The 21,952-nt window shown below is 46.2% G+C and overlaps 1 protein-coding gene across 11 annotated transcripts in view; it reads right to left on the bottom strand.

Annotated features, from left to right (window-relative positions):
- The window catches only part of LOC139576221 (zinc finger protein 536-like), a 193,328-nt gene that overhangs the window by 105,570 nt on the left and 65,806 nt on the right, over positions 1–21,952 (bottom strand). For 10 of the 11 annotated variants that reach the window (XM_071402015.1, XM_071402012.1, XM_071402013.1 and 7 more), the window contains one exon: positions 4,161–6,415. In XM_071402015.1, the coding sequence (XP_071258116.1) occupies positions 4,161–6,414 (2,254 nt within the window). In that variant the 5' untranslated portion in view covers position 6,415. Of the gene's footprint in view, positions 1–4,160; positions 6,416–9,645; positions 9,809–21,952 lie in introns of those variants that run through there. The other variant, XM_071402016.1, reaches the window with a different exon arrangement.

Raw genomic sequence — 21,952 nt, 5'->3', positions numbered from 1 at the left:
TGCATGTGTAATTACCCCCCATTGTAATTACGTAATTAGATGAATATCCGTGCTTTATAACCTAAGGCGTCAGTCGGCAAATCCAATTTCAATTTGTATGGCGCAAGCGTTTTGCCTCCATGTTTGAGAGCCGTAAAGACCTAGGGATATACGACTAATCCTTGCCATGTTAAAACGCTGTTCCTCTTAAAAATATTTAGACATGGGGGATTCTCCAGAGGAAAAGGAGGAGTAGGTTTGTAGCCGGAGCGGAGAGGTGGGAGTGAGGGGTGGAGTGGAGGTGCTCCTGCTCGAAGGCCTTGAGAAAAGCCCCTCTCTCTCTACAGTTTGACGCGACCAGGTTCTGAGTAGCTGCATGATCAAACTGTACGTTCCTTTCTCAGCAGCGAGTCATCTTCATCAACTGGTTGCCATCCTTCCCTTTGCTCAAACTCTTTCTATTTCTCGCGCTGTCTCTCTGCCTCACTCCCTCTCCTCGTTTCTCTGTGTCTCTTTCTTTCTCCACGCAGTCCAAATAAAATTGTTGCTTCGTATACAACAGGTGTAGACTAAGAGCTTATTTATTCTTGATCCGAAAATGTGGTCGGAGACTCCGTATGGAGGGTGCGACGCAATTGCGGAGCCTCCTGAGGCATGCAGAGGCCAAATTGAGCTCCGTGCCGCGTCGCTGTGGCCTCCCTCATTGACATGATTGTTCGATGGTAGGTGGGGGGGGGGGGGCGGGAGGTCCTGTATAAACAAAAACTCACTTCCTTGACAACTTCCTTCACAACAGCTCTGCGCTGCTCCGCAAAGCACAAGAGGCATGAATGCCCTGACGTCTGCAGAGGCCGCACCGTAAATGCTGCACGGCCAATGCAGACCTCGGATTGACCACGCAGCGCCTTCAACAGTGAATTGCTTGCTTACGCTTACCTCCCGCTAGCAACCAATGGAATCCTCATAGTCTGTAAGAGGCCCAACCAGAAACAACTTTAAACTTGCCTTTAGTTCGTCCTAATCTCTCCATCTCTCTTTTTTCTTACATTTTGGAATCTACACTGGATGTGAACATAAATACCCCCCCATCTTACAACACACTGGCAGCACTGCTTTACATAGTATTACATCAGGTTTCAATGGGTTCTGTTCCGCCATTCAGGGTAAGCCTCTGTTTAAGACCTGCACTCTGTAGGGCCTGTCGCTCTGAGGCCCACCATAATGCATTCAGAGAGAGACACTATCAAGTGGGGACATTCTTGTTTATCAAGCCCAATCCAGACCGGAGAACTCTGAACTCTGAACTCTGAAGCAATAGATTCCTTCCGCAGTCAAACCAATCCGTTAGCCTAATAACACAAATAAAAGAGATGATTGGGGAGGGAAACTGTACTTATGAAAAAGAGGCGAAAGGTTCTGACGTCTCTAGGAAACACAAAAGCATTAAAGGTTTTACTGCCGTGGATGAGAGAAGCAAGGTCTCTGAAGGATATTTCTGAGGCAGACATTTTTTTCAGCAAGTCTTTAAACAAGCGCAGTGTCAAAGACAAAAGAGATTGTCTCGACCTTCTTTCACAGTTGAGATGTTATTGTTGATTACTGTAATTCAAGTTTAACTCAAAATTGCAGTGGGAAGGTGGTTACGAGGTTGGCGGTATGGTGATGGTTAGCAATGTTTTCAAGACACACACACACACACAGCCTTACAATAAAACACAAACAATTCTCAACAAGCAAAATTGCAAGAGTGAAATATTAAGACTAACAGAGAGGTATAGCCAGCCACATCCTGTTAATTTAAAAACACTGACACATTCATGCAACACATACACACACATAAGCAGAAACACACTCATACACAAACACACACACACACACACACACACACACACACACACACACACACACACACACACACACACACACACACACACACACACACACACACACACACACACACACACACACACACTCACACACACATTAATGGCACCTTCCTCCACATTAGCTGCAGACACATTTTCTCACACACCTCAGTTTCTAAATTAGGTGTCCCAAAGCTCCAAATATGAATCATACTCAATGTTATGAAGGAAGAGAAACTTGTAGGGCTTTGTGCTGTCACTAATGAAATACAGACTACAACAAAACAAACCCCCCCCCCCCCCTTTTTTTTTTACAATTGTACATCTTTAGTGTTTATTTCCCCTTTGACCCTGTTGTTACGGTGGAGTGGCCTGTGAACTGTGTCTGAATGAGAGACTGTGAGAGAGAACCAGGCTAAGAGGTTGTACCTGTAACAATGTAAGCCCCGCCCGCACAGACAACCCCCCCAAAAGCAGGTGGGGGGCCCTCAAGGTCAACTTTAAGGCCCGTTAGAGCCAGCAGGAGGGAGCTGGCACGATGCCCGCATCTCCCTGTACGGTGGAAAAACACAGGCGTTTGAGCTGGCGATCACACTCCATCACAGCACTCAGAGAGGGACAGAGGAGGAGGCAGGGCAGGAGACACTGATAGACGAGGTAGGACTACAGAGAGAGTGAGAGAGAGAGAGTTGAAGAGGGCAAGAGAGAACGAGAGATAGAGAGTGTCTGTGCATGTCTGCATGTGTGCATGTGTGTGTGCGTGCGTGTGTGTGTGTGTGTGCGTGCGTGATATTCAACTTTGTTTTTCATGGAGCATGAATACCCAAAATATTTCAGTTGATGTAGGTTTTATTGTAAATATAATTTCAATTGGCGATATTTGTAAGAACATGATCTTTTTAGAGATTTTTCACGTTTTTGATGATGTGGAAGTTCTTCACATCACACATATGTAAATACTTATAAAGTGAACTAAATGCCATGAGCTACATTTCTCAGATTCAAAGTACTTGAGAACCAGAAGAAAAAGAAATGAAACTTCCTGCATTCAAATTCAGAAGAGAATGACTTCCGCAACACCCCCCCCCCCCACCCTGTAGAAAAGTGCTATGTTTAATAGCCTCTATAAAGAAAATACGTTTTTATCTCACTCTAGTTTTCATTCAATCCTAATTGGGGTGTGCGTGTGGGGGGGGGGGGGGGGGGGGGGGGTTGTCTGTTATTATTTCTTAGATTAAAATAAACATAGCCCATTCCATGTTCAAACCCATCACACTACATTAGGATGATAAGGACTCTATGCTACTGTGAATAAATAAACAAGTTTGTCTGTACTGTTGGAATTAAGTTACTTCGAGCCTTAACGCATAAGCCACTTTTTTCAAACGACTTAAAAAACACATTTCAAATGAAGTTCACATTTTTTGGGGATCTGCTTTATATGTATATCTTTAATTAGTGTCTTGTTTAGCTTAACCCAACTGATTATCGCATAGTCATGGCCTAATTAACGGGCGCGCTGCTTAGATGTGGCGTTCCACCCGGAGGAATGAGAAAGTTACCTTTAAAACGTCTCTAATCATTAGGAACAGCCTCTCTTAATCCTGCTAGACGTACACTGTATCTGCTTTTGCTTACTTGACTACGGTGGAATCGCTTTAATCACTCATTATATGTTTGGCCCGTGCTCGTAGTCTTGACTCATTTCACACGGGGACACATACTAGTCTGTATGGAGCATGTTCTTCACCACACCGTGTCTGTGTTCTACGTGCCAGTGTGAAGGACACAAGTCACAGCTCCGTCGTGGGAGTTGAGCATCTCCATATGATTGTGTTGTGTGAGTGTGTGAGTGTGTTTAAACAGGCCTCCTCTCTCCAGTAAAAACAGTGCGCAGAAGGTTTCCTATAGAAGCAGGCTCTGTGAGGGTGTTTGATGGGTATTTGAACAGAGGCGTTAAGTATCCCAGTTATGCGCGGAATGTTCAGCTCGGAGTTGTGGTGGGCTTTCTTTCTGCTTTTGAACAGGCAGTTTTGATCAGACCCCCCCCCTCTCTCCAGTCTAAGTGGACTCCTTAGGGTCCAGTGTTGTGTAGAAGGGATGTCAAAGTAAATGGCGTCTGTCAGAGATCTTGTGCCAGCCATCAGCAAACTCATCCTTGTGTAAGGACTTATCCTCTTTGGATACAATGGTCTCCCCCTTACGTGTCCTCCCCATATAAATAATGAAGAATACATTGGAATAAGTCCTGATAGTAAGGATAATGTGACTATGGGATTGATCGTTACTCAGGGTATAGTAATGACTTAGTCTTACCTGAGGATGGGGAGGAAGGGTGTGGGCTGTCGTCTTGGACACTGCCGGTCTGGGAGTGGCCTCCTCCGGCTCCACTTTCCTCCGTCACGTTGGATGATCCAGGGGTGGTGGACCTGCTGATGGACTGGGACTCTGGGTCGCTGGCCGAGCCACGCCGCTCATCCAGTCCTGTGGTGTTGTTCTGCTGCTGGATGGCTTCTTCTATGGGCCGCCGCTCCTTGTTGTGCACCCGAGAGTGGACCACCATCTGGTGATAGGTCCTGAAGACCCGGCCACAGTCAGGACACTCTGTGGGTTTCTCTTTCAGGCTAGTCAGGTGGTTGTACTCAAGGCCGTGGACCAGGCCCAGGCCATGGCCACCATGATGTGGCATGAAGTCACGGTGGCTGTCGAAGCCCACTCCCTCGTCTTTCAGGGGCATCATGGCTCCACTGCCGGCCTTCGAGCCATGCAGAGCTTCGATGTGCTGCTTCTGCTTGGAGCCATCGTTGGAGCCCATCATAGGGTAGTCATGCTTCTCTTTAGTGAAGGCCATGCCGGCAGCATTGGTCATCTCCTCATGGTGCTGCTCATGGTGCTGCTCCTTGGGCATAAAGGCGCGGTCCATGGCCATGCCTCGTGCCATGATCTGCCAGGCCTGATAGCTATTCAGCGGGTCCATCTCTGCAACTTTGGCAGCCGCCTGGAGGCGTTCCATGCAGCTGGACTTCAGTGGGGGCACCAGGTTCAGGCAGCCCAGGAGAGAGCGCTTCTCCCCTTCACCAAGGCCATGGCCCATCCCTACCATGGGGCCTAGCAGCTTCCCCAGCATCTCCTTCTCCTTCATGGCAATGCCGGCTTTGGCTAGCATCTGGTGTTGCTCACTCAGACCCTGTTTTTCTGGGGATAGGAAGCCGCCCTGCAGGCAGGAGATGTAGCGTGAGTAGAGGTTAGCGTGGGCCTCCTGGGCCATGCTGTTCATGGTGTTGACAGCGTTAATGTCCTCTGCTGGGGGCTTGCTCTTGATGGCCAGCTTATTGAGATGGACCTTCATGTGGTTCTTGAGAAACCAGGGCTCCTTGAAGCGACGACCACAGATCTGGCAGACGTGTTCAAATGAGTCCTTGTGTTTGCGCATGTGGCCCTTGAGGAACCAGGCTTGGCTGAAGACCTGGCTACACACCTCACAGCGGAACTCGTTGGCAGGCTTCTCAGCGCCGCCAGCTGCACCATGTCCCGCAGCTGACTCGGCCGTGATATGGGCTTTTTCCACATGGCTGATCAGGTCCTCCTCCTGCGAGGCAGCAAACTCACACAAGGTGCACTTGTAGGGCTTGTGCAGGATGCGGATGTGACGATCCAGCTCCTCCCGCTTCTTAAACTTGCCCTTGCAGAAGGTGCAGCGGAATCCAGTGGGTGGGTTCAGGGCCTGGTCATCTTGGGCGCCGGCCGGCTTGGGGGAGGACGACGGCTGGGAGAGGGAGTCTGGAGTGCCCAGGCTGGTGGGGGTGAGGAGGCCACAGGCAGAGCCAGGCTGTTGCTGCTGCTGCTGGGTCTGAGGGCCAAGGTGTGGCTGGTGCTGCAGGGGCTGGGCTGGCTGAAGGAGGCTGCTGCTCCTGATCTGCTTGTCCCTCAGGATGGCCCTCTCCTCCAGCTCATGTAGAAGACGGTTCTCCTCACGGACACGGCCGCGTCCCTTACCGAGGTTTCCCAGCTTGTGGGTGCGTAGGTGGATTTTGAGGTTGCCCTTCTGTGCTGCTCGATGGTCGCAGTAGGGGCACTTGAAAGGCTTCTCACCTGTATGTGTGCGCATGTGTAGCGACAAGATGCTGTTGAAGCGGAATCGCTTGCCGCACAACGGACAAGGGTACTTCCTGTTCTTGCGGGCATCGTCTTCAATGTCGTTCATCTGGGACATGATGCCCAGGTTCTGCCCATTGAGAAACTGCTGCAGGTCCACACGCCCATTCAGGTTGGCCAGGGCACTTGCATCTATGTCCCGGTTGAGCTGGTTGGCGAGCAGTGCCATCTGACTGCTGATTGGTTGACTGGCCAGGGCAGCGTGGCTCTTCTCATCCAATGGGGTGGCCGCTTTCTCCTCAGGGATCTGCTGTCGGCTCTGTAGGTCGGGAAAGGCGTGGCCCAGCTGGGCTGTCAGCTGGTGGAGCTTCTGACTGATGGGGTATCGGCCATTTAGCACTGTGTTGCTCAGATGGTCTCTGTCAGCGTCCGATACTGCTGAAGACACACCAAGGCACAAACTAGAGTCCTCCATCCTGTAAGAGAGAAAGATATCACAACGGTCAACCACAGTCAATCAACCTGATAAGCAATGCATTAAAAAAGAGCTATGGCTCATCCAAAAATCTGAAAACCGGAAAAGAACGAGAAGTATTAGAGTAAATTGTCAGTGCATGATGAATGGAAACAGAGATGTCATTTAGCAGAGTGTCTTACAGGAGGAATTAGGGTGATGTGCCTTGCTCAAGGGCACAAAAGCAGATTTTCACATATTTGGCTCTTAACCACTAGGCTACCTGCCGCCCATATAAATGTCATTTTCTTCTTTTGATTTTCAGTACAGCTTATGTTCTCACACTTGTGGTTGGAAGACTGTAACTCTCAGAACTTTCCCAAACTGTGACACAGTTTTGGATGCAATAATTACACAGTAAACACGGCGGGCGCTGCCTAATTATGCTACTTGGGCCCATCCTATCAGAATTCCTCCAATTACACGCCTTAATGAAACGGAGCAATGCCATTGTCAGGAAGCTACCGCAATGCTACAATTATGATATTAACAATAGCACTTAAAACCAAGGGGTTACTTCAGTAAACACACGCTCTTATCTCCCTACTGCGACACTTGTCTCTGCGTAATTCTCCATTAAAGAGGCACACTACATTTGATGCGAATCACTTTTCTCTTGCCTTCTCTTCCCCTCCTCTCATGGCTTCCAATAAGGAGGAAAACAACAGTTGGTGTTATTGAAAGGGTTCCCAATGTATCAGAGGCCCTCCCAGCCATTAAGAATGGTTTCAACGGCCCAGAGCATACACCGTCAAGCTGAAGGGAATACACAAGCAGAGTCTGTTTTTGTCTTCTTGCTTGCCGGGTTGTTTGTGATGCCCTCCCCTCTCTTAAGAAGGATAATGGCGTGTTCTTCCCTTGCAACAGGCGGGGTCAAGCTTCAGAAACAATAAAGTGAGTTCTGCCTTGGTCAACAAAATACTGTATAATATCTCGTTAAGCTGATTAGTATGCTGCCTAGTAACAGTGGCAGCGTGCTATAACACGCGATTATAATCATTTTTGAAAATCCTGTCAGGGACTAAGCACTAGCATGACATGAGTTCACTTTTAGTGGAGTGAGATCATTTTATGTCCAGACTCCTGTGGATTCAGGGACACCCCTAACCTAAACACACACAGGCACCTGCGCGCGCACGCGCACACACACACACCCCCGCTCACACTTCACAGGGCTCTCTCGCTTTTAACATCTCTCTCTCTTTCTCTAGCTTATAGCTATCTCTCTCGGCTTCTAACTAGCGCTAACCCAGACACCCACCAACTGACAAGGCTAGACAGAACAGCATAAATAAATAAAAAAAGCTTTAAATCAAACCGTTACACATGTACAGTACACACATGATACAGAGGATGTGGGAGTGAAGCACATTGCTGAAAGACCCTGGAAGACTGACGCACCCTGGAAGACCCTGGAAGACTGACGCACCCTGGAAGACCCTGGAAGACTGACGCACCCTGGAAGACCCTGGAAGACTGACGCACCCTGGAAGACCCTGGAAGACTGACGCACCCTGGAAGACCCTGGAAGACTGACGCACCCTGGAAGACCCTGGAAGACTGACGCACCCTGGAAGACCCTGGAAGACTGACGCACCCTGGAAGACCCTGGAAGACTGACGCACCCTGGAAGACCCTGGAAGACTGACGCACCCTGGAAGACCCTGGAAGACTGACGCACCCTGGAAGACCCTGGAAGACTGACGCACCCTGGAAGACCCTGGAAGACTGACGTACCCTGGAAGACCCTGGAAGACTGACGCACCCTGGAAGACCCTGGAAGACTGACGCACCCTGGAAGACTGACGCACCCTGGAAGACCCTGGAAGACTGACGCACCCTGGAAGACCCTGGAAGACTGACGCACCCTGGAAGACCCTGGAAGACTGACGCACCCTGGAAGACCCTGGAAGACTGACGCACCCTGGAAGACTTAGGCCTGGCTGTTCTTTAGCCAACTGTTCTTCCAACACTGTTGCTTGTTGTTGACTCTTATCTCTAAAATATGAACAAGATCTGTGGGCTGCTTATGAATACTTTCTTCTTCTCTAGAACGTGACTGCAATCATTGTCTTGTAATAAAGGAGAAGGCCATCAAATGAACCCTTGAAGGATATAATGGATATATTATGTAGCCTATGTGATGACTGGGCATGCCTCATGTATGCCGAGCCTACTTGCATTGACGAGGTCACGCACGACTGTATGAGCTTATTATCACGTAACTGAGACACAAATCTACTATCCCACACTACTGCAAATACCATTCAGAAAACGTCTTTGTAATACTGCAATAATATTACACTGATATGAGTATATTTTCTAAATACAATGTTGGGAGAATACACAGGTAGATAAAACCAGTTTCTGGACAACTTTCTCATCCTGATCTCTTAGGAAGGATTGTCCATTGCCAGACAAAAATGAAGTGACTCTTAAATGTGCCACCCACAATCCTTTGTAAACTCTGCCAATATCAGACGGAACCCTTTTTGAAAGTGCCCTGTATGCACGCTGCCTGTTGCCATAGACATCTATGATTCAAACAAGACTGATGAGCTGTTGCTCATTTATAGAGATAGCAGCTTGCCCTTTTCTTACATTTGATTTCCGGCTTTATCTTTAACATGTAACAAAGGCAGATAGACAATGGAATAATGTGAAATGAACTGACAAATCCAATTTTTTTTTTTTTTTTTTTTTACCTATCCTTGCTGACAAGCATATGCAAATGAACTCCATTAATATGCTTCCCTTGATCCCAAGTCATTTTATATTTTTTTCTTGATTAAAAAGGACATTTCTTATGTGACACCCCCCCCCATCAACACACATGCAACACACACAAACACAGACACACATTCACACGTGCACGCAGGCGCACACACACATACATTGCTTTTGACAATAATTCAATATCAGAGTGCCCTCTATAAGTAACAATGCAGGTGGCTCTCAGAACACCAACACAATGAGTGTTCCGTGTAATCATGACAGTCTTATTTCATTCATATGGAACTCCGTTTCTGAAAAAGCAAAATCGTTGATGTACACACTTAGAGGAAGCTGTACCAGTCGTTACACAGTAAGTACCAGTAATCCAACGTTTCCTTCTCTTGTACACAAGTACGCAATTCAAGTCTGTGTGGTTCGCATTATAAACTCACAGGGTCACAAGTCGTAACTTCTTACCGTCATAGTTACCATTACAAGTAGCTCCCGAGTAACTGCACACCTGTATGCTTGACCTTGACATCTCTGCCATCCAAACAGCACACTGTAGCGATGTCTGCGCTTGCTCTAACCCGAAACAGATCTAACGTTTGTCTGGTGTCTACAACAATGCTCTTTCATTAACGATAAGGCTCAAATGACGCCTGCAAAGCCACCAGACTTCCTTTTGCACTTTCTCACAGTGGTGCAGTAGTGCTCCACTTTACAGTTTGTGGTTAATATTTACCGTTTTTAGTAAAGCGGCACAAAACCAGATTTCTCTTCTTCTTTTTTTTCTCTCTGAGCAAATTGCTCTGCAACCCACAGCTTAATTACGGCCGGTATCTTTAACACAATGGAAGTGTATTTCTGTCCGAATATATTTGTGCTCGGTACGTGTCATTATCTAAGCAACAAGCATCGCAAACGTATGAGGGCAAATGTGCTCTGATCCTATAAAGTGCATGCAAAGTTGAAGGAAACTGAAAACACTTGCTCAGTGAGTATTACAAATGATGTATACACTGAATACCACAGACATTTGCATATTCTAAGGCTAAAACACATAGTGTAAGTAGAGTATGCCTAAACATGCTCTTGTGAAGGTTTTGGATTTCATAAAAGACAGTGTGGAAGTACTGATTGAACCCCAAATCTACGTTTTTTTTACTCTAATGTTAGTAAACATCGTAATACAAAAAAACACTGTATAGCCTCAAAACACGTTTAAAACTATCATTTTGATATCATGGCTGTTCAGTCCTTGCATCCATAGCTCTGTGTATGAATTTGAAAGTGGTTACATTTCTCCAGGTCCATCCCTCAGCCTTTTGGTGACCACTTTGTTATTGTTTTAACCAGGTTTATAAGGAGAAATTATGAATGGAAAAGCCATTAGTAAGGCAATACTTTGTTATTTTGGCATGTATTGACAAGAATCCATTAACTAATTACAATGCAATACCTCATTAAGTTATAATGAAGGTCATTGCTTTTAAATAATCAATCATTATTCACAAAGTAACGGAATTCCATCATATTTGCACCAAATCATTAATGAATTTAGAGGGGGAAAACAATCTGATGGAAAATGTGTGTGCGTTTGCCATATGTTACATATTCTGAGGAATGCATCTTTTTCAAAATATTGAAGGAAAGCAGATACCCACACAAGTAGAGATAGCTCGGATCATTTTAAGCATGGCAGTAAATTGAAACTAATATGAATGTTTCCTCGTGCATGTTTAGTCTATTGCAGGTGGTCTTCGGAACGCTTCTCATTAACCCAATAAAAAGTGAGTTGTTTTTCTTCCTCTCCATGCTCTTTGACTGAACTGGATTATTACATGCTGTAATGAGGCGAAAACAGAACGGTTCCCAGCACAACAAGTGAAATCAAGTAGAATAAACCCAGTCCGTTTCTTCCAACACACCTAGACCGCACACAACAACTACGCTAACATAGGAGTTAAGAACCAAGACTCGAGCTTCATAACATATAGCACGAATGAAGCAAACCAATATATCAAAACAACAATTCTATACAAGGACATGAACGCTATACAACAGTGACAAATATGAATCAACCTAGCCGGGCCTTTCCTTTCTGCTCTGTAGTCCCACACAATATGTCATTGAGGTCTCTTAAGAGGACTTGTCAACAGGTAGTTCGGCTTTCAGCTCATCTCCACAGATCACTATGAGTGCCCCGCTGAAAGAAAAAATAGAAAGAAAAGAGAGAAAGAAAAATGCCTGTCTTTTCATCCCTGCGTCGGACAGGCTTTCGGGATGCCAAGGAGGAAGATCAACGGGAGACAAGCGAATTCCCACAGTTCATTGTCCTGGTCAGCCGCATCATCATCCGGAGCCGGGCCAAAAGCTCAGTGCTTCCTTTTATGCTAACCATTCCTGGTATTATTTTGATGACCAGCAGATGTGTGTGTGTGTGTGTGTGTGTGTGTGTGTGTGTGTGTGTGTGTGTGTGTGTGTGTGTGTGTGTGTGTGTGTGTGTGTGTGTGTGTGTGTGTGTGTGTGTGTGTGTGTGTGTGTGTGTGTGTGTGTGTGTGTGTGTGTGTGTGTGTGTGTGTGCCTTTTTCATGTGTATATCTTGCAATAGTGGTCACAGCGGTGTGGAAAGACTCCTGCCAGTAGATTTTATGCATTGTGACGAGTGGGGGATTAATTGGCTCGAACATTTGTTAACCAGACTGTGTTTCACAATAAGAAGGGAGATGGATGAGATAGATGACAGAGGACAAACAAGCGCACAAAAAGTGATGAAAAAGGGAATGATTTTAGATAATGGGAAAGAATTTCCAACATATAAATGATTGTCCGTATTCTGTCATGTGCCGTTTCCCCCCTCCTACCCTCTCCCTCGTGACACAACCCTCTGTCGGGAAAACGGGGCCACGTCCTCATGGCAGGCTACAGTAGTCACGGTCGAATCGCTGATCACGCATGGTTACTCTACAGCAGAGAAAGGCCAGCGAACAATGACCACAGTGTAGCTGTCCGTGTAGGGTCGATCATGGCTTACATTATTCCCCTGTGCTGCCTGCCTGCATTTCAATACTACATACTGGAAAATGAATACAATGACACATCTCTAGCAAGGCATCGCTGACACTGTTTCTTAAAGGCAGACATGCTAACAGTATAATCAACCCAGCGATTGTTTTCACTCGACAGTGGGAAATGAGAAGGGCAGCCCGGTAGTGCTGAGTGAGTCACCCATCATCACACTCTCACAGGCATTAGAACGGCTATAATGTTGGCAAAAGAAAGCCATATCTGCCTAGCACCAGTTGACAAAGTCAACCGGGCCACGTTTTTTTCCCTTTCAGGATTTCTTTCTTTCTTCCTAAACTCTAAATGTCAATATTACCTGAAATACAGTAAGTGAATATCAGAAATAATTGCTGTTTTCTACTCCTCATGCTGGTTCTGTTCTTAGGAAGTTTTGCATAATGGCTGAACAGGGGCTGTTGTTGTGACAGGTGCTGAAATCAAACTGGGAGGCGACGGAGACAAGGTTCAATTTAGTTTGTGAATCCTTTAATTGTTGCATAGCTAATTTGAAGAAAAAAAAAAGATCCCTTACACTCCTGCCTATTTTCCGTCGCTTGTATGCATACATGGGGAGGTAAATTGCGCCTTGAAGCCAAGCGATGCTGCCTTTGTGAAGGGAAGAGAGGAGAGGGGTTGGGTGCTACTTCAACGTACTTACCATCTCCTCACAACTGTAGTTTGGAGTTTTCACAAAACAAATGTATGGCTAATTAGAGATACTCATTATGGAAAGCAAGTCAAGTAATTATTTTACATCATGCCGCCGCTAATTGATCAATGTCTTTGAAAATATCTATTTTTCTCTCTCTTTTTCTCTGTGAGAAGATAAGGGGAGACGATAAACAGGTATGGGAGCCATTGGCTCTTGAATGAAAAAGCACTTCTGTCCAGGCAAATGGACTTCTTAAATATTGATCCACTGCATGTCTTTTTAATATGACAATGTTAAATCTCCTTTATTCCACCACTTTGATAAACTCGCTCAAGCTAATCTGGAGAGACTTCATCTGAAGAAAACTTTCAATTCTTGCAGGCACTCTGTCAAGGCAGGCCGTTATGCAACTGTACTCGGTATGTCCATAGAGCAGTTTTTTAAAAGCAGCACACATCCTGTTTAAGAAAACAACTAATCTTATCAAAGCCATCAGGAAGTGAGACTTGACTGCAAATGCTCTCGATTCTTTGCATACGTTACAATATCTGTATTTTCTTTGCAGCTATTGTTTGCAGCTGTGAGTAGCTGAGAATAATTCATCCATTTCTCTCTCCCTCTCGTGTGACCCAAAGTCAGATCCTGTCTTAATGTGGCTTAATAAGAAAGGAAAGAAAGACAGAGAGGAAGAGAGGGAGATTCAGAGAGCAGGGCACATTATCTGCATTAAAGTGTATTTATTATAGACTAATTGTAGCAGAGGAAGTGCGTTAGGAGGGTGTGCTCTCAAGAGGGAGGGTGGGGAGCCTTCGGGACATCAGGGAACATGTTTATTTATCTCACTTTATCTGAAACAGTGGGGCTACTTCTCTTAGGATCAGAGAAAAAAAGTGAGAGGAAGGGAGAGAGGGAAAGAGGGGACGAAGGGGAAGAGAGAGTGAGTGTAACCATTTTGCTGGCCAGACAGAAGTGTTTGCCGACATGCCAACTCTTCACTAAGACAAGACTCTGATTAGCGGAATAAGGCAAAGTTGGTCAAACTTCAAAACAAGCCTCTCTCTGAACTCCACTACAAAAACCTCTCCTCATCCTGTTCTCCTCTGTGAAACACCCATCCCAGAACAGCAGCTTCCTTTCGGTGAGGTTGCTAAAGATAATAGCTTTTACTGCAAAGCAAATTTAGAAGACACATTTCGACAGAAAATCTGAGAGGCTTAAGGACAGTATACATTACCAGAACTGTTTTATGTTTCATTCTACTGAGGTAAATAAGAGATGTGTGTATTGAAGGGCCAGTTTGGCCCAGGCCCTGGATTCCAAATGTCTCTCCACACTCCGCTCTCTCTGACCTGTCTGCATTTGTATCACTTCTCCCTGCCCTCTCTGACCTTCAACATGATCACTGATTCCCCATCTCTCACAACCAGCGGCTACAACTCCGTTCAGCAGAGAACAAGTGTCTGTGTGTGTGTATTTGTGTGTGTGTGCCTGTGTGTGTGCGCGCGCATGTTTGTGTGTGCGCATGTGTGTGTGTGTGCATGTGTGTGTGTGCACGTGTGTGTGTGTGTGTGTGTGTGTGTGTGTGTGTGTGTGTGTGTGTGTGTGTGTGTGTGTGTGTGTGTGTGTGTGTGTGTGTGTGTGCAAGTGTGTGTGTGTGGTCATGAAGGCGATGATGTTTAATGAAAAATGACCTCTCTATATAGTGCATTCAGTGCTTCCCTCCCTGGAGATGTCTTGCTCTTGAAGCAACACAAGGCCTCTTCTTTAATTGTCCCGGTGTAGTGCCGTGTGGCTGGTGATAAGTGATATTACTCACATTCTCTGTTTTCCTGAACCCTCGTCATCGCTAACCCCCACCACCATGATGCTAATATGTTGTTTATGTTACCATGGCTGCAGATTGTACATATTCTATTCAAGAGGCATCTCTGCATGAGCAATGCATCATGGGTCATAACCTCTGTTTTACAGTGCCTTGCAAAAGTATTCATCCCCCTTGGCGTTTTTCCTATTTTGTTGCATTACAACATGTCATTTAAATTGATTTTTATTTGGATTTCATGTAATGGATATACATGAAATAGTCCAAATTGATGAAGTGAAATGAAAAATATTACTTGTTTAAAAAAAATTAAAAAATAAAAAAACGAAAAAGTTGTGCATGCATATGTATTCACCCCCTTTGCTATGAAGCCCCTAAATAAGATCTGGTGCAACAAATTACCTTCAGAAGTCACATAAGTAGTTAAATAAAGTCCACCTGTGTGCAATCTAACTGTCACATGATCTCAGTATATATACACCTGTTCTGAAAGGCCCCAGAGTCTGCAACACCACTAAGCAAGGGGCACCACCAAGTAAGCGGCACCATGAAGACCAAGGAGATCTCCAAACAGGCCAGGGACAAAGTTGTTGAGAAGTACAGATCAGGGTTGGGTTATAAAAAAATATCAGAAAATTTGAACATCCCACGGAGCACCATTAAATCCGTTATTAAAAAATTGAAAGAATATGACACCACAACAAACCTGCCAAGAGAGGGCCGCCCACCAAAACTCACGGACCAGGCAAGGAGGGCATTAATCAGAGAGGCAACAAAGAGACCAAAGATAACCCTGAAGGAGCTGCAAAGCTCCACAGCGGAGATTGGAGTGTCTGTCCATAGGACCACTTTAAGCCGTACACTCCACAGAGCTGGGCTTTACGGAAGAGCGGCCAGAAAAAAATAAGCAAAGTTTGCCAAATGGCATGTGGGAGACTCCCCAAACATATTAGAGATGGTACTCTGGTCAGATGAGACAAAAATGTAGCTTTTTGGCCATCAAGGAAAATGCTATGTCTGGCGCAAATCCAACACCTCCATCACCCTGAGAACACCATCCCCACAGTGGAGCATGGTGGTGGCAGCATCATGCTGTGGAGATGTTTTTCATCGGCAGGGACTGGGAAACTGATCAGAATTCAAGGAATGATGGATGGCGCTAAATACAGGGAAATTCTTGAGGGAAACCTGTTTCAGTCTTCCAGAGATTTGAGACTGGGACGGAGGTTCACCTTCCAGCAGAACAATGACCCTAAGCATACTGCTAAAGCAACACTTGAGTGGTTTAAGGGGAAACATTTCAATGTCTTGGAATTGCCTAGTCAAAGCCCAGACCTCAATCCAATTGAGAATCTGTGGTATGACTTAAAGATTGCTGTGCGCCAGCGGAACCCATCCAACTTGAAGGAGCTGGAGCAGTTTTGCCTTGAAGAATGGGCAAAAATCCCAGTGGCTAGATCTGCCAAGCTTATAGAGACATAGCCCAAGAGACTTGCAGCTGTAATTGCTGCAAAAGGTGGCTCAACGAAGTATTGACTTGGGGGGGTGAATAGTTATGCACGCTCATGTTTTCTCTTATTTTTGTCTCATTTCTTGTTTGTTTCACAATAAAATGTATTTTGCATCTTCAAAGTGGTAGGCATGTTGTGTAAATCAAATGATACAAACTCCATTTTAATTCCGGGGTGTAAGGCAACAAAACAGGAAAAATGCCAAGGGGGTGAATACTTTCGCAAGCCACTGTATTCCTATAGTGGTCACTACGTAGCAGCTATAAACTCTAGGGGTGCATTGTGCTATTTCAACACATTGAAAGACATCGTCAGATTTACAAATCAAAATGATCTTAAAAGCCATATCTTTTGCATGGGCATCCATGCTTTGGTGAAAGAATTTCAAATAAAAATCTAATTGTACTGCATTTCTTCCATGATGAGGCTAGGATGTATTTGTAGTGAATAAGCATTTAAGGATGGCACTGTGACGTATAGCTTAGCCTAGAAAGTTACCAGCAACATGGGTGCACCTGCCATGTTTAGCTTGCCTGCCTGCCTGCCGCACCCCACCACCCCTCCCTGTCCCCATAGCCTTTAGATAATACCCGTGTCCTACAGCTGTGATCTCTTGTCGGGGGCCGGTGACAGCAGGGCTCACAACACGGACGGCGCTCTGCTATCACCGCTGAACTGCCTGTCTGAGCCACTTGACGGAGCTCTGGAGAGGCTGCATCATCTTGATGCCCTGAAACCAGCCCCTATCTTCCACTCGGCAGCTCACCCCTCACCCCCATACACATACCCCTTCCCCTCTGCCCTCCGCCATCTCAGGGCCCTGACTCTTATTTATGTGCCCCACCTCCTCTACATCCCTCCATCCTACCCTCCATCCTCTCCCTTTCTCCATCCCTCCCTCTGTCCCTCCCTCTCCATATTTTTTTCCCCCTCCTGCATCTGATTAAGTTAACAATGTGCCGTTATTTGCATGCTGATTTTGCCGGTCCCTCTCCTCAATTCTCTCACAAACACAGGGGCTGGATCACAGTAATGTGATAGCACAGCAGCCAGCCAACGCAATCTCCTGCAAAACCAGGTGTGTGCAATCCACTTCCCTCTTAATTCCTGCGCCCATCAAATTTTTCCCCCCTGTTTTTATCCCCATCCCTGTAGTGTTTATAAGGTTGTATTATAATCAAATCTGGAGCAAGAAACCCTGTCTATTTTATTAATTATAGACCGGCGCTGATGCGAGTGTATTCCGAAAGCATCTTCAAAATAGGTCGGCATACAGTTTCCTATTCTTATCACATTTAAATGTCAACATGGTGCAAAGCCCTACAAATTAGTTCAGGCAGACTTCAACCCCCATTTAACATTTTGAAGCTCCGCTCTGTAAGCTCAAAGTGTGATTTAACGCAGTTTACACATATAAGGAGCTGGTGGTTTGTCTTTCAAACTTCTCATTTCAATACAGATATTACTGCCAAGCCGCCTGAGAAAATGCTGGTGAGGGAAAAAGGGGGGGGGGGGGGGGAATTATATAAAGCAAGAAGAAACAATGCATTAGCTTTCATGAATAATAGATCCTCCATCAGTCCGTGCGAGATGTACGTTTTTAGCATCGCCGCATAAATCCTCGGCTGAAATGAATAAATCAAAATGGGGGACTTTTCTTGAACATCGACCCAAAGATGTCGCCAGTAAACAACAATAATATAAAACACCCCCTGCTTATATGCAAGCAGGACACAGTCCCCATAGAGTAACAGGAAACAATGCAACGGAGATCTGTTGTTCAGGTTACTGGTTGTTGAGCATACCAAACAGAGTTCAGACATCTAATACACTGGACCTATTGATACAACCTACATAAGGAAACACGTACCACCATGAACGTCTCCACAACAAAACAATCACATTATTCTCCGAAATGCAATCTGAGATGGACATGTTCTATGGAAAATCAAATTTGATTTGGAGCGTGATGGGGATTAGCAAATACCATAGAATACACACAACAGCAGGCTACTTCCAATGAGATCCACTGGCAAGACATGGCCTTCATTGACTCAGCCTCACAGACGGCAGACAGGGTAAAAGGCAGATGAAACGCCTCATACCCTGGGGAAGTGTCTCACATGTCAAGCTGTTTCACGCCACTGAAACGTGGGCTAAACTACAGGCCCGTGGGCCACTCTAGGTCCAGTCAGCCCTGAAGGATGCCTTGCTTTGTGGGGGGTAGGATCGAGGACGTGCCCCATACGCTTCGTTACACCTCGACCCCACTGGCCATATCTAAGGCATTCACTGACTGCATCACCGCCCAGCACAACCACCTCATGCAGGCGATACGGACCAAGGTCCTCAAGCCCAGCCACAGTTCTTTAGTGCACAACCTCAATCTAGTCTAGTCCATTTATGTGTCTTTTGACCGATAGCGTCCAATGTCCCCAGCTCGCACTTGCCTCAGCTCTACCAAAACCTGCCATTATGACGTGGCCGTCCCCCAGTGACATTTCTATCTAAGTCTACCACTCAGATATGTCTACTTTACATAGGACACATTCCCTTGGGGACTGCGCCGTGCTCGGGGCTACTGTTTCACCACCTCATACTAGTGTGGTGGCACGGCCCTTTGAACGTCCTCTGCAGGTTTTTTTTTCTTCTTTCATACGGCTCATCGCAAAGTGTTCTATGGGTGTGCCCACTACGAGCGAGCTGAAAGGTCAAAGCGTTATCTATCTTTTAATGCACAGAGCGGCCCTCAGGGGTTTAATTGACTACAGTGTCAAGTGAGTTTGAGGCCGACGAAAGAGCAACATGAAGACGAATACGTTTCATTAACAGACAAAACGGAGCCCAATTGCTCCCACCGAATTGGCAGGGAGTGAAGCTTCCCCGAAAGTTAAAACACATTTGTCCACTGAGCAAGTGAACCTTCTGTGGCATCCATTCAACATGGAAAAGGGTTTAGGCTTCCAAGTGTGTGAGAGTGAGTATGTCAGTGTGCGGGTGTGTCAGTGTCAGCCAGCGTGTGTAACAGAGAGCATATGTCACTTAGTAAAGCATTGTCTCAATGTATACGCTTATGCTGCTTGTTAGCTCAGACCCGTTTAGATCCCGTGCTCTCTGTTCTGTCTACACTAAGTAGTACAGTAGGATCCCTTCTGTTCTCTGCGCGTTAGCTGCTCCTCTTCCTCGATGCACGTGATAGCCCGACTCTCCGAGCCAAACACGCGGCGTTGTTCTACGACTGCCTGGCGACTTCAAATATTCATCAAACAGAAAGAAAAGAGAGCCTCTTCTATCCCGCGGTAGTAATTTACCAATTATTTGGAGTACCTGCTGACAGGTACGTGTCACAGTCTGTTACATTCCCCCCGTCCCGCTCCTACCCGACGCCCTGCCTTTCCCCTGCTGCGGAGAGAGCCGCGGCGCTTCAGGCACACGGCGAGACGAAGAGGAGGAGGAGGAGGAGAGTTTGACTGCAGCTCTGATGCTTTGATTTGGGAAACGGTTAAGAGCGACGGAAGGTCGAAACTTGACGTGCTCCAAACACGCAGCCCCAGTCACTCTCAGGGCGGTTTGACTACTTTCTAAAGGAGTCCAGGAAGACAAGGCCTCTCTTTCCCGAAACTCAACCAGCGGGGAAAAAACGAACAAACACGACGAATACAAAACACACAATAAATGGCTCATTAAAGAGAGTAGACGACTAGACAAACAAAGCAACCTTCACTGGCTGTCACCGACGTTCTCTGTGATGAGGAGCACAGTGGCGGTGCTAGAAGAAACTCTCTGAAACAGTCGCAAACCACTGCCAAAGTCCCTGTGACGGACCTCGTTGCCTGCCTGCATTATGTCTCTATTTGTCTTGGTGACACATCTAATGTGGATGATAGGCATTGTGAGAATTACGACTCCGTAGCTCGGTCTCAGTGAAACGGACCATCTCTTTCCTTCAGTAGAGGACCCCAGAGCTGAAGGGGATGTAATTCAATTAGGCGTGTGTGTGTGTGTGTGTGTGTGTATAAAGATGCGCTCCCTGAGCATTATGGGAGTTTGGAGGAGCTGGGGGGGTCCGCACGGAGCCATCAATCGGTGTGGAAGTTCAGGCCACCGTGGGCCAGGCGTCCGGGCAGGCGAGCCACTGGAGAGGGACGCGAGGAGAGCGTTGCCTCTCTATCTCACACTGTGCCCGGAATAAATGAACATCTCTCCAGTGTGCGTCGCGTCGAGGAGGTACTTCAAAAAAGAAACTGCCATCGCTCACTCACTGAACGAACGGAAAGACTTTCTCCTCTGCCTTTTGTTAAGAAATCAAACTGTACACAACTGGATGGTACTGAACAGGCGAGTGAGAGTGCATGGGCGTAAATCATTTTGTTTTTCAAGTTAATTCTAATTGTCAGCAAAAAATAGCAACAAGTATATCTTTAGGATCCATATCCTGTATCAAATAATGCAAAGCGGACATCATTTAATTGCTGTATTCTCATTGGAGGAGAAACGCTATAATATAAGCTCCCAAGTGGTGCAGCGGTCTGATACACTGCACGTCAGGGCTCGAGGCGTCACTACAGGCACCCTGGATCCAACTCAGGCTGTATCACAACCGGCCGTGATTGGGAGTCCAATAGGACGGCGCACAATTGGCCCAGCGTCGTCCGGGTTTGGACGGTGTAGGCCGCCATTGTAAATAAGAATTTGTTCTTAACTGACTTGCCTAGTTAAATAAAGGTTCACTCAAATAAAAAAAACAAATGTGGTCTAAGGCCAAACAAACCCAGACATCCTGTGTGATTAGAAAGTCAGGACAAGAGGAGTGTCACTGACTGCGTAAGTTAAGTACAGTAAATGTGCTATAGTGCTGTCTGTATGATGACATGATTCCTCCTGAACAAATTGTGAGCGGTTGCATCACGCACCAGCATTTGGCACAGTCAGAATACAGCATTGCACGTCGCAGTCTTTCCCTCAGGTAGGGCAGGTTCATTGTAAATCTGGGGCAGAGGACTTCTCCACGCCTTCGTCGGTGTTAACTCACACTCATTGTGGCTGGAACCACTTTATGACACTAATCCCATAGACTGTCATTGACCCGGCCCATGAACATATCTGCCACACAATCCAGTTCTAATTCAAAAAGCCCTGCACCGTATCTAAACCTCTCTCTGCAACCGCAGCGCATGTTGTGTGGTGTCTGCATGGTGACAAGGATCCTTAAGAAGCTTAGGTGCATGGATGTACAGTGTGTGTGTGTGTGTGTGTGTGTGTGTGTGTGTGTGTGTGTGTGTGTGTGTGTGTGTGTGTGTGTGTGTGTGTGTGTGTGTGTGTGTGTGTGTGTGTGTGTGTGTGTGTGTGTGTGCGTGCGTGCGTGCGTGCGCGTGCGTGTACGTGCGTGCGTGCGTGCGTGCGTGTGTGTTTTCAGTTGAGACCCTCTCATAAATAGTTAACAGAACGGGGGAGATTGTTAATGGTTGGAACGACGCAGAGGACGGACTTAACCACCTTTACTCGTCTTTAATTACTACGAAGTCCACCTCTGTACCACCGATCTATAAATGCATAGTGAATCCCAAGTGGCACTGAAGTTACTCAGTCCAACGTGTCACAGAGATATACCTCAGCAACAAAAAAAAATCCTGGCCCAAAATGTGAACGATAACACAGAAATTGGGACAAAACGTACGTCCTTCTGTGTATTTTGGGATCCCACTAATTCATTTGGATAATACTACAAAA

The sequence above is a fragment of the Salvelinus alpinus genome, chromosome 5, assembly GCF_045679555.1.
Source record: "Salvelinus alpinus chromosome 5, SLU_Salpinus.1, whole genome shotgun sequence".
Lineage (NCBI taxonomy): Eukaryota > Metazoa > Chordata > Actinopteri > Salmoniformes > Salmonidae > Salvelinus > Salvelinus alpinus.
Note: the sequence above shows the minus strand (reverse complement) of the source record. Positions and strands in the feature narration are given on the sequence as shown.